The 14,712-nt window shown below is 55.0% G+C and overlaps 1 protein-coding gene across 1 annotated transcript; it reads right to left on the bottom strand.

Moving 5' to 3' along the window:
* Positions 1-2,686: 2,686 nt before the first annotated feature.
* KCNJ4 (potassium inwardly rectifying channel subfamily J member 4) lies at positions 2,687-4,350 on the bottom strand. Its single transcript, XM_064285216.1, has one exon. It carries the CDS (start codon positions 4,331-4,333, stop codon positions 2,999-3,001), a length of 1,335 nt encoding a protein of 444 aa, XP_064141286.1. The 5' UTR covers positions 4,334-4,350; the 3' UTR covers positions 2,687-2,998.
* Positions 4,351-14,712: the final 10,362 nt, after the last annotated feature.

The following is a 14,712-nucleotide window of genomic DNA, read 5'->3' as shown; positions in this document are numbered from 1 at the left end:
TCGCTGAATGGCCCCCACAGGTCCTGGGTGACTCCTGAAGTTCACAGGTGCGCTCTGGAAAATCTAAGGTACACCTCTGGGTGGGGGCAGGGGAGGAAAGGAGGCAGCCCCTCCCCCTCACTTAACCCCTGCCTCAGGGAGGGTGAAGCAGCCCCCTTAGCATCTGACAATCTTCACCTTGGTTCAAGCCAACCTCTTAGTTCCCTGGGCCTCAGTTTCCTCATCTGTAAAATGGGATCATAATCCTTATCCTAACTACCCTTTGGAGTTTGGTAAGGGGTCAATGAGCTAAAGGATGTGAAAGGTGTTATTCAAATGAAGCACCGTCCTGAGTAATTTGTAGGAGGTGAATTTGGATCCCAGGCCAGCCTTTTTCTCGAAGAAAGAAGCCTCAGGCCAACTGTTAAAGCAGATATTTAACAGTTAAGATTTTCAGAAGTTAGCAGAAAGGAAACAATTGTGTTAAAGCACAACGATTTACCCAAATGCCAATCACGTTCCAGTGCTGGTGAAAAGTGGTAATTCACAAAGCAGCTCACAGTGCTTCACAGTGGGTGAGCTTGTCTGCTGGTTCCTTCCCTGTGTTTCCTGAGGTAGCTGCACCTTTGTGTGGAAGATTCCTGGGAACAAGGAGGGTGCCCTCTGCTTCCTTACAGACCAAGTGCTGGATACACAGTTGGCATGTAGAATGGAGTTAGAACTGGAAGAAAACCTCAAACTCACTGGGTCTGTGATAGATTGGCAAGTCTAGCCACAATTCCAACCTCATGTGTACTTCCTCTGTGAGGTAATTTTAATCTTCCCGAACACGATTTAGATTTGGGGTCTATTTTCCCCTAGGCCTTCAAACTAGTTCATTCCAGTTAGAACCCCTGCTGAGAATTTGCATTTCTAACAAGTTCTCAAACATCCCCCCCTCAAAAAAACACCATGGAGTTGATTCAGACTCATAGTCTCATAGAGATCCTATAGGAGAGAGTAGAACTGACCCATAGGGTTTCCAAGGAGTGGCTGGTGGAGTGGAACTGCCGCCCTTTTGGTTAGCAGCCAAGCTTTTAACCATTGCACCACCAGGGCTCCAACAAGTTCCCAGGCGATGCTAATGCTGCTGGTTAGGGACCAGTTTTGAGAACCACTAGTGGAGCAGTGGTTCTCAGAATTTATTATACGTAAGAATCACCCGGGGATCTTGTTTAAAATGTAGATTCTGAGTCAGTATATCTGGGGTGAAAACGCAAACTCTCCCCAGGGGTTCAAACTGGAATGAATTCCTTTGAAACTCGGATTTCCCCACCCTTGAATTTGGGCTGTCCTCATGACTTGGCTTGGCCAATAGAATGCAGTAGAAGCGACATCCTACAACTTTGAGACTGGTCCTCAAGAGACCTTGCAGCTTCTGTCTTTGTCCTCTTAGGCTGCTGCCCTGAGGCCCATGTCAGGATGTTGGTCCAGCTGCTGGGGCACCAGAGGCCTGTGGAGGAGACCCAGACAGCCCGCTGTCAGGCACACGGGTGAGGCCATCCTGGACCTCGAAGCCTAGTGGACATTCCAGCAGAACATGGCTGCCTGAGCGAGCCCACCCAGCCCCACTCTGAATCATAATAATCACGGCTGAAACCACTCAGTCTTTTGGGGAGGGCTTGTTATACAGTGCAGGCTAACCGATGCCCAGGGAAGGAGGGGATGTACTCAGTGTCCCACAGTGAGGCAGAGATCAAGACTGGACTTGGACTAGGTTCCCAGCTGACCCAGAGAGCCCTGCCCACCGGCGTCCTGTGGCCCGCTTCCTCAGCCCAGCTGGTGTGTGTGTGTGTGTGTGTGTGGTGGGTGTACATCAGGTGGACTCTTCCCACTTCTACTCAAGTTACAAAGGGTTGGCTGACATCCACAGGTTCTTCCTGCCCATCATCCCTTGGGAGGGAGGGAGGTATGGTTAATCCCATTCTACAGATTGTGAAATTGAGGCCAAGAACCAATAAGCAATTTGCTGACAGTCACACAGCTAATACGTAGCAAAGCTCTAACTCATACCCAAATCCTCTGATGCCAACTCAGGGTCCTCCCACTGACTCTCAGGAAGGAGAATGGCAGGTAAGGAAGTTCCCTCCCAGGGTCCTTCCAAGGATCAGTCCCTCAGAAAGGGACACACACACCACACACGTTCTTTCTCTCTGTCTTCTTCCATCCCTCCTTCCCACCCTTCCACCTTCAACCAGCCTACCCCTACTGGACCATATACTTTATTAAAAATATATCATTACAAACTCCATTGTCCATCGGGCTGGGGCTGGAGACTGGGAAGGACCACAGGGAGGGCCAGGCCCTCATCTTGCCCCTTTAGGGTCCCACCTCTGTACCCAAACCCAACACCATTTGGGGTCCACATGGCTGGCTTTGGTGGCCTTGGGGCAGCCAGCTGGGTGGGGAAGGGACTCGGCTTGACCGGCTGATGGGGAAGGGGAGGGGTGCACAGAGAGGGACCGCATCTCCTTATCCTGCAGGTAAAAATGGCAGAAAGTGGATGTGGCGGCTCCATCTCTCTCCATTTATAGATATTTACAAAAGAAAGTCATGAGCAATAGGCCACGGTCATGCAGAGAAACGCACCCCCCTCCCCCTCCCCCCAACTAACCCCTGGCCCACCCCAGAACCCCATGACGCCCACCCCCCAGCAGTCCAACCGCCTTCCCCAAGGTTCTGAGAGCAAAAGGGCACATCCTCGAAAGGTCGGTGGGAAAAAGGTGGTGGCCTGGGGTCCCAGAGCCTCCTGTAGGTAATGGCTGGGGAACCCAGACCGACAGGGCCTCAGTGTCCTGGCTCCATCCAGGCTTGGGCTCTGGAGCTGGCAGGAAGTGGTCTCCCACACCTCCCAGTCCTGTCTCCCTCCCGAAGGTCCCCTGAGCCGGAGTCTGCCCTGTCCTGAGTGTGGGTGGGAGTGTCCTGGCAACCCATTCCTGGCAGAGGCTCTCGAAGGAGGCGACGAGGGTGGGCCTGGAGGTCAAATGGCGGACTCCCTGCGGTAGGAGATGTTGTCCAGCGGGAGCGTGGCTTGCATACGCTCCAGATCCAGGTGACTGCCAAACTCCAGCATCCGGATGATGCCCGCCTCCTCCTTGGAGGCCGCCTCCAGGCCCAGGCCCGCGGCCACAGCAGCAGCGGCTGCAGCCTCCTCCTCCATTTCCTCTTCCTCCTGGCTCATGAGGGCCAGCTCATTCTCATAGCAGAAGGCACTGGGCGGGGGCGGTGGGGCGGGCAGCACGGTGATCTTGCTCTCCTGCAGCTCCCGGGCGGAGCAGCAGGGCGTGCCGGCCACCTCGTAGGTCTTGTGGAAGCGTGAGTAGTCCACTTTGTAGTGGCTCTTCTCCTCGAAGACCACGGGTTCGAAGCGGTGGCCCCACAGGATCTCGCTGGCCAGGTAGGAGCTGCGGGCCTGGGTGGTCATGGCGGTGGCCTCCACCATGCCCTCCAGAATGACCACAATCTCGAAGTCCTCTGACTCCAGCTCCTCCTTGCCCATGCCATAGAGTGGGCTGTCTTCGTCGATCTCGTGGACAATGATGATGGGTGACACCAGGAAGATGCGGTCCAGGCCGATGTCGTAGCCCACGTTGAGGTCCCGCTGGTCCAGGGGCAGATACTCGCCCTCCTGGGTCATGTAGGGCTTGATGAGCTGGGCCCGCACATGGGCCTCCACGATGTGGCTCTTGCGCAGGTTGCCCACGCGCCACATCAGGCAGAGCTTGCCGTCTCGCACTGAGATGACCGCGTGGTGGCTGAACAGCAGTGTCTGTGCCCGCTTCTTGGGGCGAGCCATCTTAGCCATGATGGTGCCGATCATGAAGGAGTCGATGACGCAGCCCACTATGGACTGGACCACCACGGCAATGACGGCCAGAGGGCACTCCTCTGTCACGCACCGGAACCCATAGCCGATGGTCGTCTGCGTCTCCACCGAGAACAGGAAGGCGCCCAGAAAGCCGTTCACGTGCATGATGCAAGGCTTGGGGGCCACGGGGGCCGCCCCGCCGCTGCCCGCCGGGGCTCCTGCTGCGGGCACCGCCGGGCTGACCTCCAGGTCACCGTGGAAGAAGGCAATACACCAGAAGAGGAGGCCGAAGAAGAGCCAGGAGACGAGGAAGGCCGCGGAGAAGATCATGAGCATGTAGCGCCAACGCGTGTCCACACAGGTGGTGAAGATGTCTGCCATGTAGCGCTGCGACTTGTTGCTCAGGTTGGCGAAGTAGACGTTGCATTGGCCGTTCTTCTTGACGAAGCGGTTGCGGCGTTTCCGCCGGGGCACGTGGGCCTGCCCGTTGCGGCTGTGCCCGTGCATGTCCTGATGCCGGCGTGGTCACCTGGGAAGATGCAGGGCCTGGGAAGGAGAAGCCAGAAAGGTGAGACGCTGGGGAGCAAGGGCTGCCACGGACACCAGGCTTGGGGCATCAAAGATGCTCAGAAAAAAAGAGCCTGCACTGGAACCCAAGCCTCCTTCCGCCCAGGCAGACAGGAGGTTCAGGAGGCCTGATGACAGGGAGTATGAGGGCCTGAGCCAGTGCTGCCGAGGCTGGCACAGCTCCAGCGCTGGGGTCTGCTGGACCGCGAAGCTGAGACCACCAGGATGCACGTCTCCTCCCAGCCCCTCCACGCTGCCCCTCCCACCCTCCTTGGCCGGCTGTTCCGGGGGCTTCCTGACGCTGTCTTGGCTTCCCTCTCCCGCCATTCTGTCCCACTTGCTCTCCTGGGTCTCCCAGGGACTGGACAGTCTCCTTTGCTGTCCAATAAGTAGCCGCTAGCCACCTGTGACTCTTTATATTTTAAATTAATTAAACTTAAATTTGATCCTCACTTCCTCATTGCCCTAGTCACATTTCAAATGCTCAATGGCCACATAAGGCTAGAGGCGACCGTCCTGCACAGTGTGGATGGAGAGCATTTCTACCACTGCAGAAAGTTCTATTGGACGGCGCTGGACACCACAGCCCTACCGAGGCTCCTCTCTTGAGTCCTTCCCTTCTAGTGTTGCTTTGAGTCTCTGGGCCCAGATTTCTGTTCTGTCCCCAAACTTGTCAGGAGCAAAAGTGGGTGGAGTCTGTAGTGGTGGTCAGGGTGGAGGAAGGGGGAGCCCCCGTGCTTTGGGCCTGTGCACTAAACATTTCTGTCCTCATGTCGCGGGTGAAGAAACGGGGGCTCAGGCAGCAGCTGAGCTGCCCAAGGCCACACAGCTGGTAAGTGGATCCAAACCCAGGTGTATCTAACTCTTCGGCCCCCTGTGGATGTGTTCATGCTGTGAAGAGACGTGACTGGGAGGGGAAGGTGCACCCCTGACTAGCTATGTCGCAACTCATTTCACCTCTCTGAGCCTCAGTTTTCTCATCTGTAAAATGGGGCTCAAAATCCCTACCTCACAGGACCTAAGGAGTGAGTAAGTGCTCAGTTAAAGCCAGCTGCCCTCTTGCCTTCCTTCCTGTTTCCTGGGAGCGGGAGGAAGCCGGTGAGAGGCATGACTCCCTGTCGGCGTCCCCAGCTGTTTCAGCGGAGGCGGCCCCTCACCCCACCTAGTGGTAGGCACACCAGCTGGGCCCATGGAGGGTGGGCCATCCCTCTTCCCTCCCTTCCACTGGGGACCCAGGAGAGAGATGGTGCTGCCCAGGGCCCCAGGGCTGGCAGGGACGGCCCTGGGCTCCGGCTGCGGGTAACGTTTTGGCCCAGAATTATATAAGGCTGGAAGTTTCTATTTTCTGTTCTATTCTTCTTCCTGATCTAATTGTGCATCTGTGGCAATGTTTATACACTTCCCCGGTTCAGGACAACTTGGTTGCCGCAGCAACCGGTGCGCGCCAACGCTGTAATTTAGAGATCAACAGCTTCAGAGCCTGCCTCTTCCCCACAGAAACTCCCTCTCCCAGCCCTGGGAGAGTGAGCCCTGCCCCCAGCTCCTTCTTGCGGTCACCCCTCCTTGACTCAGGGTGCTTCTCCTTTCCCGCCTTGAAAGGATTCCTGGTTCCCACAGCCCAGGGTTTGAATCCCGGATCTGCAGTGTGACTTGTGGGCAAGTTACTTGACTCCTGTGAGCCTCGGTTTCCTCATCTGGAAGAATGGAACTAATGAGACCCATTGTTTGAAGCCATAATGGGTAATGTGGACGTGGCCTCTACTGCAAAGCCTGGCCCGTAGGTCATAATGTAGCCAGTACATCCCAGGCCCTGCTACTGTCTCCCCCAGAGTCCCACCAGCCAGGGCGCCAGGGAATAGCACGTACTGTAGTATAAAGAGTTTTCCAAGTCTTCCTCTGCTAAAAATCCCCCCTCTGCTCCATCCCACTGCCTCGAATGCCTCCAGTAGCACCTCAGACTGTCATTTTACATGGGAGCCAAAGAAGCCCAGAGATGGGATGACCTGCTGAGGGTCCCAGAGAGAGGCCAGGCAGGGCCAGCCCTGGACCCAGGTCCCTTACTCCCACTCCAGAGCTCCCAGAAGACAGTCAAGGTGCTTCCAGGCAGAGAGCCCCCTTCAACCTCACCCACTTCCTCCCTGGAGGGGTTTGAGGTGGGTTTGGGGTGAGGGAAGAGAGGGCACCAGCCCAGCGCCCCTCCCAGAGCCTCAGAGGTCCCTGGACCCACTGTCTACAGGTTCTCTGGGAGAGGGGCAGAGAGACAAAACATGGTGACTGGGCCTTTGACGGAGGAGGACACTGAGGCCCAGAGAGGGCTAGGGCCCTGCCTAGGGCTGAACTTGAGCCCAGGGTGCTGGGGGACCCCCTGGTTCTCTGCCCAAGGGGACTGGGCTCCTGACCTGGGGGTTCATCTGGTGCTGCTGGAAAGGGCTCTTCATGGGGCCCCTACCCTCTAGGCAGGGGTGACGGGGCGAAGGGGTGGGGAGATGATCCCCCCATGGCCATAGGAGAATGGAGACTCCCTGGGCCTCCCCTCACCTGTACTGCCCACTACCCCACATCAGTGAGCTGAAGTGACTGGAACCTTGGTCATGGCCCATGACCCAAGGTCAGCCCTGAGGTTCCACATGTCTCCATCTCTGGCATTCACCCTTACCTCAACATCCACACTGCACCCCAACACACCTCCCAAACCCAACAGTTAACACTTACTCCAACCCTAACATTCATCCCAAATCCCAACACTCGCTCCCACCCCAACTGCAATACTCATCTCCCTGCTCCTGCCCTTCTACCACCCGACCCCACCACATCACAGCCAGTGGGCATAGTTTTATCCTGCTTACCGCTGTGCCTACTCTCAAGGTCACTGTTTCCTGAGTCCCTAGTATACGCCAGACCCTGTGCTGGCTGCTTGGCCGGTGTTATGGCGGGCGTGCATCGACACATCCTGGTGCTCAGAAGGGGAAAGCTGCCTCCCAGGCATGCTGTGTTTCCCCTAGACCCGTCACCCTCCGCCAGGAGGAAGGCTGGTCTCTGTGAAGACCCTTAGCTGGTGACAACCCAGAACCTCATCTGCTGAGTGACTTACTCAAGCAAACAAGGCTCCTGTCGCCATGGACTTGCTTGGCAGAAAGAAGTTCACCTGCCAATGCGTGGGCTGACCTGCACAATGCTGCCACCGAAAAAGTAAAACGTACAGAGCCTGGTGTCATGTTTTCATTGACAAGCCCCAGGAGGTGGTCAGGTTTTCTTCGTCTTGTTTGTCAGATGGGCTTCCTGGGGAGGGGACACTGCAGAGGGTACAATGTGAGCGAAACGGGCACACGGATGAGGGAGAGGGGTGACAGGTGCCTCCAGTGCCATCCTTCTTTGAAAAGAGATATCTCATTCTTTTTTAAAAAAGAGCCCTGGTTATTTAGGTGCCTGTATTATGTTTGTCAGCTTGTCATACTGTGGTGGCTTGTATGTTGCTGTGATGCTGGAAGCTAGGTCACCAGTATTTCAAATACCAGCAGGGTCACCAGTGGTGGACAGGTTTCAGTGGCACTTCCAGACTAAGACAGACTAGGAAAAAAGGCCTGGCGGTTTACTTCTGAAAATTAGCCAATAAAAACCTTCTGGATCACAACAGAACATTCTCTGGTGTAGTGCTAGAAGATGAACCCCTTAGGCTGAAGGCTTTCAAAATACACCGAGTCCCTAACAATGGATTCGAGCTTACCAGTGATCAGAAAGATGGCGCAGGACCGGGCAACATTTGTTCTGTTGTACACGGGGTCGGTCATACATTTGGTCGCCATGAGTTGGAGCCGACTGAATGGCAACTACGACGTTATGCTTAGAGTTAAACTGTACTTTTCTGGAAGGCAGGGAGGGAATGGTTTCATTCTCATTGCAACCACTGCCTGTTAACGTGCAATGGAAGCATGTGGTTCTAGGCACAGTTTATATGGTGGAGGCCCCACCTCAACATTCATACCCCCACCCAACACACACCAGCTGGGTCCTGGCCCCTCTGATGCTGCTTTGCTGTGTGACCAACAAATCACTATGCTCCCTGGCCTGGCTCCTCCTGCCGTCGACGGGGTTACTCCTTCTGCCCAGCCTCCCTTTCGGGGTCTTCATGAGGGTCATGGAGTTGGGCAGACAGCTATGGAACCAGAAGGGTGGCTGTGGTGCCCCAGCGTGTCCCAAATCGTTGCGTTCAGGCTGCCAGCCCATGGCGAGATGAGGAAAAGGACAGTGGAGCTGCTGTAGTGTATTCTAAGATTGCATCCTTTTAGTGCTAAACGTTTTTTTTTTTTTTAAATGGCGGGTATGGGAGATGCTGGCGGCTTTTTAAAAATTTAATGTCCTTTCCTGGCGAAGTGAAGTACTAACGGCGCTATGCCAGTTATGAAAGTTCTTTTAATGTTACTATGCTGTTGTGACATCCCAAATCTGGGAGTTCCTAGTCCAGGCTTCTTTTGGCAACTAGGAAAACTGAGGCTGAGAGGTGGCACAGCGAGCCAGCCGCTGGCAGGAGGAGATTCAGGCCCAGGGGAGAGAGTGAAGGTGACCAGCAGGACTGCCGACACGCTGGCCCACTGCTCCTCTGCTCCTTCCTGAGGAGCGAAGGAGGGGCCAGGGACCCTGCCTGCTGGGGGGCTCCAGAGAAGGCAGAAAGGCTACCCCGCTCCTGTCACCTCCTAGGTCTTCCCTAGGGTTTTATGACATTAAACGCCCCCTCCTTACCCATAAATCCCTTTGGAAAGAAAAGCCGATAAACCGGCCCAGCCCTGGTGGCTCCTGGCTCCCTGGGCAGGCTGGGGATGGGGGGACAGCAAGCCTCCCTCTGCTACCCTCACACTCATGGGGGTGCGCCTCACCCGGGCCTGGTGAACCCCAGACAGCAGCACCAGCCCCTCCTAAAACCCAGGCGGGTGGGCCCCTGCACTCAGCTTCCAGCCCCGGAGGCTCCCTTAGACAGGGAGGAGGAGAGCACTTAGTCCTGCCAGGCTGCCCCACACACCATGAGCCTCTGAGGTCACTGTGATCGAGTGGGAGGAGGAGAGCACTTAGTCCTGCCAGGCTGCCCCACACACCATGAGCCTCTGAGGTCACTGTGATCGAGTGGGACCGTGGAGGCCAGGGGAGGTGAAGCAACTTGCTCCAGGTCACACCCCTCAGCCTCAGGGCCCAGCTGAACCGCCTTTTCCCACTCTGTCAGTTAGGAACGCTCTGGAAGCGCCGACTCCGTGCTGGCACTGCCTCATCTAGCTCAAGGAAGCATCACGGCAGCCTTTGTCTATTTAACAAGTATTTATTAAGTACCTACTGCAGCAACAGTCAGGGTTATTATTTCTGTTCCCCAGCTGAGGCAGCGCAGGCTGGGCGTGGGGGTGGGGCAGAGGGTCCACAGGACAGAAGCAGCAACGCCAGGATTCCCACTCAGGCCCAGCTGGCCCCAGGGCCCCAGCTCACCCTAATCCCCGACCCTGGCCTCTGGCTCCCTTCAAGATGCTCTGCTCGTCCCCTCCCCACCCCAGTGGCCCAGATGGAGACCTTCACTTCCTGACTTCCTTGGCTGTGCTGCAGGCTGCAGCCCCGACATCCTCTGGGCCCTGTAGCCCTCACTGTCCAACTGCACTCTTCGGCTTCCAGGCCACTTTACGAAAATAACATGCTGCCTAAGCCCACATGACTGGGGTGGTACAGCCTGCTTCTCAGCCTCAGCTCTGTCACCTCCTGGCGTGTCCTCTTTGGACCTCAGTTTCCTCAGCTGCATATTGGAGGTTGAGGTGAACACAACCGCTACCCTATAGAAACACCAGCTGACATGAGCGTTAAACGGGGTACTTCAGGGAAAGGGGGGGGGAACGATTTGGTGATGATGATGGTGAAAGGAAGAACGCTGGACTGGCTTCAAATTCTGGCTCCAACCACTAACGTGCTCACGTCTTTTCCTTCATCCGCACCATGGACAAGCACGAATGCTCCCCGGCAGGAGAGTGGGGTGATGTAATAAGATAAGACAAAGAGAAAAGTGTGACGTAATGAAATGACGCGCCTGGCTCAGACCCTGGAAAAAGGCAGGGAGCGAGTGATTGGTGAATTTTGCTGAGTCTGATCAGCCCCACCCATTCCTGACCCCCAAGAGCCAGTGGGCTGGGGGTTGGCTGAGGGGCACACAGTTCCCCTGACCACTCACAGGGAGCAGGCACAGGGTAGTGGGGCAGGGTGGGTGGGGTGGCCAGCTCAGTGCATTGGGGAGGGGCTTCCTTGGGGAAAATGGACGGAAATAACACTGTTCCCCTGTTTACCATTCCCTCAAGGAAAGCCTGCCCCCTACTCCATCTAAGGCCTGGACTATCCGGTCTGGGTGGGCAGCCCGTTCAACTGTAACATGTGGGGCTTCGCAGGGAGGGAAAGAGCTAAAGGCACCAGGCAGCTGAGCTACGCCCCTCAAACAGGAGCTGGGGCCTGACCTGGTCGCAGAGGCAATTGTGGTAGGGTGTCCCTACCTTCCCATGGGCCTCTGTGGGTCCCTGCTCTGCTCTCACACCCTTCCAGAATTTTCTCCCTCATAATTGTGAGAGCCCACATCTTCCTGCTTCCAGTTCAATACCTTCAGCTCTGGAGCCTCCCAGCTGCACCACTTTCTGCCTGTGTGACCTTGGGCAAGTTACTTTGCCTCTCCGGTCCCTGCCCTTCTCAGCTTTAAGTGGGACTAATGGGAGCACTTCATAAGATTGTGATGAAGAATTAACGGAATAATGGACATCGAGTGCCCAGCACAGGGTAAGCAGTCGATAAATGGTACTTACGGCTCCCAAGGCTGGGCAGCCCTCCCTTTGATCTCCTGCACTGGATTTCAGATGCCCCATCCCAGAGCCCACTCTACACCCATCCACACGGCCTGCCCTGTTTGTCTTCCATCACTAGCATTAGGGAAGAAGTGGGTAAGAAGATCAGACAGACCTGGGTCAGAATCAGGCTCAGTCCTGCCTAGCTCTGTGACTTCAGGCAGGTTCGCTGAACTCCCTGAGCCTCAGTTTCTTCATTTGCAAAAGGAACATGGTAATGCCTACCTGGCAGGGTGCCCGTGGGGTCAGATGAGGACTGTCATAAAGCGCAGGCCACACAGTGGATGCTCAGTAAACACTGTTCCTCCCCCACACCGTCTCCCCTGGTCCCTGAAATCCCACTGCACATCACAGTCCCTCCCCCGCCAGCCACCCGACGACACTGGAGCATTTACAGAGTGCTTCTTCTCCGGGCACTGTCCTGACAGTTATATGCCGATCAATTCCTGTAATCCTCACAATGACCTCAGAGGATGGTACTATTATCAGCCCTAATTTAGAAGAAAACCAAGGAACAGGAAGTCGAGTAACTTGCTCGAGGTCACACAGCTCCTAAGTGGGAGAGCCAGGATTTGGTCCTGGGCAGTTGGTGCCAGGGCACACTCACTAGGCACCACTGGTCTCCTGCCTTGAAGACAGGCAGCATATCTGCTTCCATTTAAAAAGCATTTATCAAACCCTCCTATGGCCAGGATCTGTGCAGTCCTGTTGGGGAAGGAGAAACTGGATTGTAGGGCAAGTTGGAGCCAAAACCCAGGTCCCTGACTTTGAGTCTAGAGAATACAGGGTGACTCGGCTCCGGAGGGGCTGTGAGCAGTGTGGGGTGAACTGGCCCTCCCTTCCAAGCACTCAGCCATCGAATGCTGGGCAGGAAACTGCCCTAAGAAGTAAGTTCCCGGAATGTCCAGTCAGACCTTCCAGTTAGGGCCAAATCTCCAGAGCTGGTGGCTGGAGAACCCACCTGCTCCAACCTGTTTCTGAAATGCAGGTGTGCCCTTTGCCACACTGCTGATGCTTAAGCCCTACCCACCAGCCACCGTAGCCTCTTTGTGGGGTCAAGGACCTAGTTTTACTCTAAGTAAGGTGGGCTCTGTCTTGGCTCCAGGTAAATAACCTTTGGAGTAATGGGGTGCCTTGGTCTGGGACTTCCAGGGGGCTGGCCTGGGGGCTGGCCAGACCAGAAAAGACACACCTGGGAGATCCATGTCAACTAGCTTCAGGAGGCACAATTTAGCCTATCCTGCAGGACTGACCCTGGTGGCATAGTGGTTAAGTGCTGCAGCTGCTAACCAAAAGGTTGGCAGTTCGAATCCGCCAGGAGCTCCTTGGAAACTCTATCGGGCAGTTCTACTCTGTCCTATAGGGCCGGCATGAGTCGGAATCTACTCGACGGCAGTGGGTTTGGGTTTTTGGCAGGACTGACTGATAAAGAGCTCTGAACACGGAGGCTCAGAGAGCTTCCTGGTTGGCGAGAACATCTGCTCTCAGGAGGGTGGTGCATCCCTTGGGACATGGAAGCTCTGCGCTGGGAACCCTTCCTGACCTCACCTTAAGTGTTTCTTCATTTGTATCCTTTTTGGCTATAATAAATCATTATCATAGTCATAAGTATGGCATATTCTCCATAAATTCTCTAAGCCGTTCCAGAGACTTATTGAACCCAAAGGCGTAGTAAGAGCCAGCAAGTCAGAAAGTGAGGGTGTAATGTGGACTTTTGAGCTTGCAGCTGGTATCCTGAAGGGGTAGTAGGAAACCAGCCCCAAACTTGTGGCCAGCAGGTGAGAAGGTCGGGGTGTCATGTGAACTCCTCAAACTTGCAGCTGGTATCTGCCTGTTTGGCAGTTTTGAAGGACAGTATTTTTTAACTTGTAAACTCTGACCCAGCTCTGGGATCCTAGGTGTCTTTTTAACTTGTAAACTCTGACCTAGCTCCGGGTGGCTAGGGTCAGAGAGAGAGAGTGCCATGGGGGTGACTGGTGACGAGGATGGAGAAGTGGGAAAGTGAGGACTGGATCCATGTCACCTTTTGGGGATTGGATTCATGCTGATATTTTGATGCAACCTTCTATTGGTCAGACAGTCCTACCCATGCGGTTACCCCAAATGCCTATGCCCCGCCTCTCTACAGGGATCTCCAGGCAAGAGCAGGCCCCTGAGCCTTTCCTTCTCCAGAAGCACCAGGGCTCCTTCAATGGTGGTGTGGGCTCAATCCCCACGGCCTTGCTGTGGCTGCGGGGACCTGTTCGACCTTCCCCCCTTCCTCAAAAGTTGTTGGTTTCATTGCTATTCATCACACACTTGCTGTGGGTCAAACCCACGCCTTGCCCTCACCCAGCTTATGGACCGGCAGGTGAGTGATGCTATACAGGTAATAATACACTTGTGCACGTGGTTGGTCTTAGTTGTTGTCGAGTCAGCTCTGATTTGTGGTGAACTCACATACAACAGAGAGAAATGTCGCCCTGTCCTGTGCCACCTTTGTGATCATCGGTATGTTTAAGTCCATTGTTGTGGCTATTGTATCATTCTCTCTCATTGTGGTTTCCCTCATGTTTGAATCATGTTAAGTGCTTTGAAGGAAAAGTACACCATGGAGTGAAAGACAAGGGGCTCTAGTTTGGTGGGGTCCCTCGGAAGGTCTCTGAGAAAGTGACAGTACCTAGTGACCTGAGTAATAAGTGGAAATTGGTCAGGAGAATTGTGTCTATGTGAAAAGTGGGGTGTAGAACATTCCAGAAAGAGATTGGTGCATCAAGAATCTGCAGCAAGGCTGGGTAGTGGGAGTGAAGTCAGCCAGGGAAAAAGTTGCCTAGGATGAGGCCCTAGAGGCAGGGAGTTTCTGGAAGGGTGTAGAAAAGGTTGTGGATTTCATCCCCAGGGCAACAGGAAGCAGCAGGCAGAGTTTTGCCTGGTTTGATCTTTTACATTTCCATGTGAAATCTTTAGGACACACCAAGCAGTGTGTGCCAGTTGCCACTGAGGCCACTCTGTGGCTGCTGGAGGGCCGGACAGACAGGGCACAGTGGAAGCAGGAGGCCTGCGAGGAGGCTGCAGCTGCCGGCCAGGCAGGTGCTGATGGCGACTTGGAGCTGCCAGGGTAGTGGCCATGGAACTGCCAGTGATAGCTGCCGTCAAGTCTGGAGACTCCAACTCATGGCGACCCCGTGTGTGTCAGAGGAGAACTGCGCTCCATGGCGTTTTCGGTGGCTGATTTTTCAGAAGTAGATCACCAAGCCTTTCTTCCGAAGCACCTTTGGGTGGACTTGAGCCTCCAACCTTTCACTTAGGAGCCAAGTACGTTAACCATTTGCACTAACCAGGGACGGCAGTGGAACTAGAAAGAAGTAAACAGCTTTGCATCTGGACGGGGAGCCCCCAGAGTCTGGTGGCGGGTTGGACATGGCGGTAGAAAGAAAAGAGGTCAAGAATGAAGAGGTGAACAGTGGTGCTGAGATGTGGAGACTGATGAGG

The sequence above is a fragment of the Loxodonta africana genome, chromosome 4 (assembly GCF_030014295.1).
Source record: "Loxodonta africana isolate mLoxAfr1 chromosome 4, mLoxAfr1.hap2, whole genome shotgun sequence".
In the NCBI taxonomy this organism is placed as follows: domain Eukaryota; kingdom Metazoa; phylum Chordata; class Mammalia; order Proboscidea; family Elephantidae; genus Loxodonta; species Loxodonta africana.
The sequence above is the reverse complement of the archived record's forward strand: the minus strand, read 5'-3'. Positions and strand labels throughout refer to the sequence as shown.

Excerpts from the sequence above, each read along its gene's own strand:
- KCNJ4 (XM_064285216.1), bottom strand. The coding sequence starts at position 4,333 with ATGCACGGGCACAGCCGCAACGGGCAGGCCCACGTGCCCCGGCGGAAA.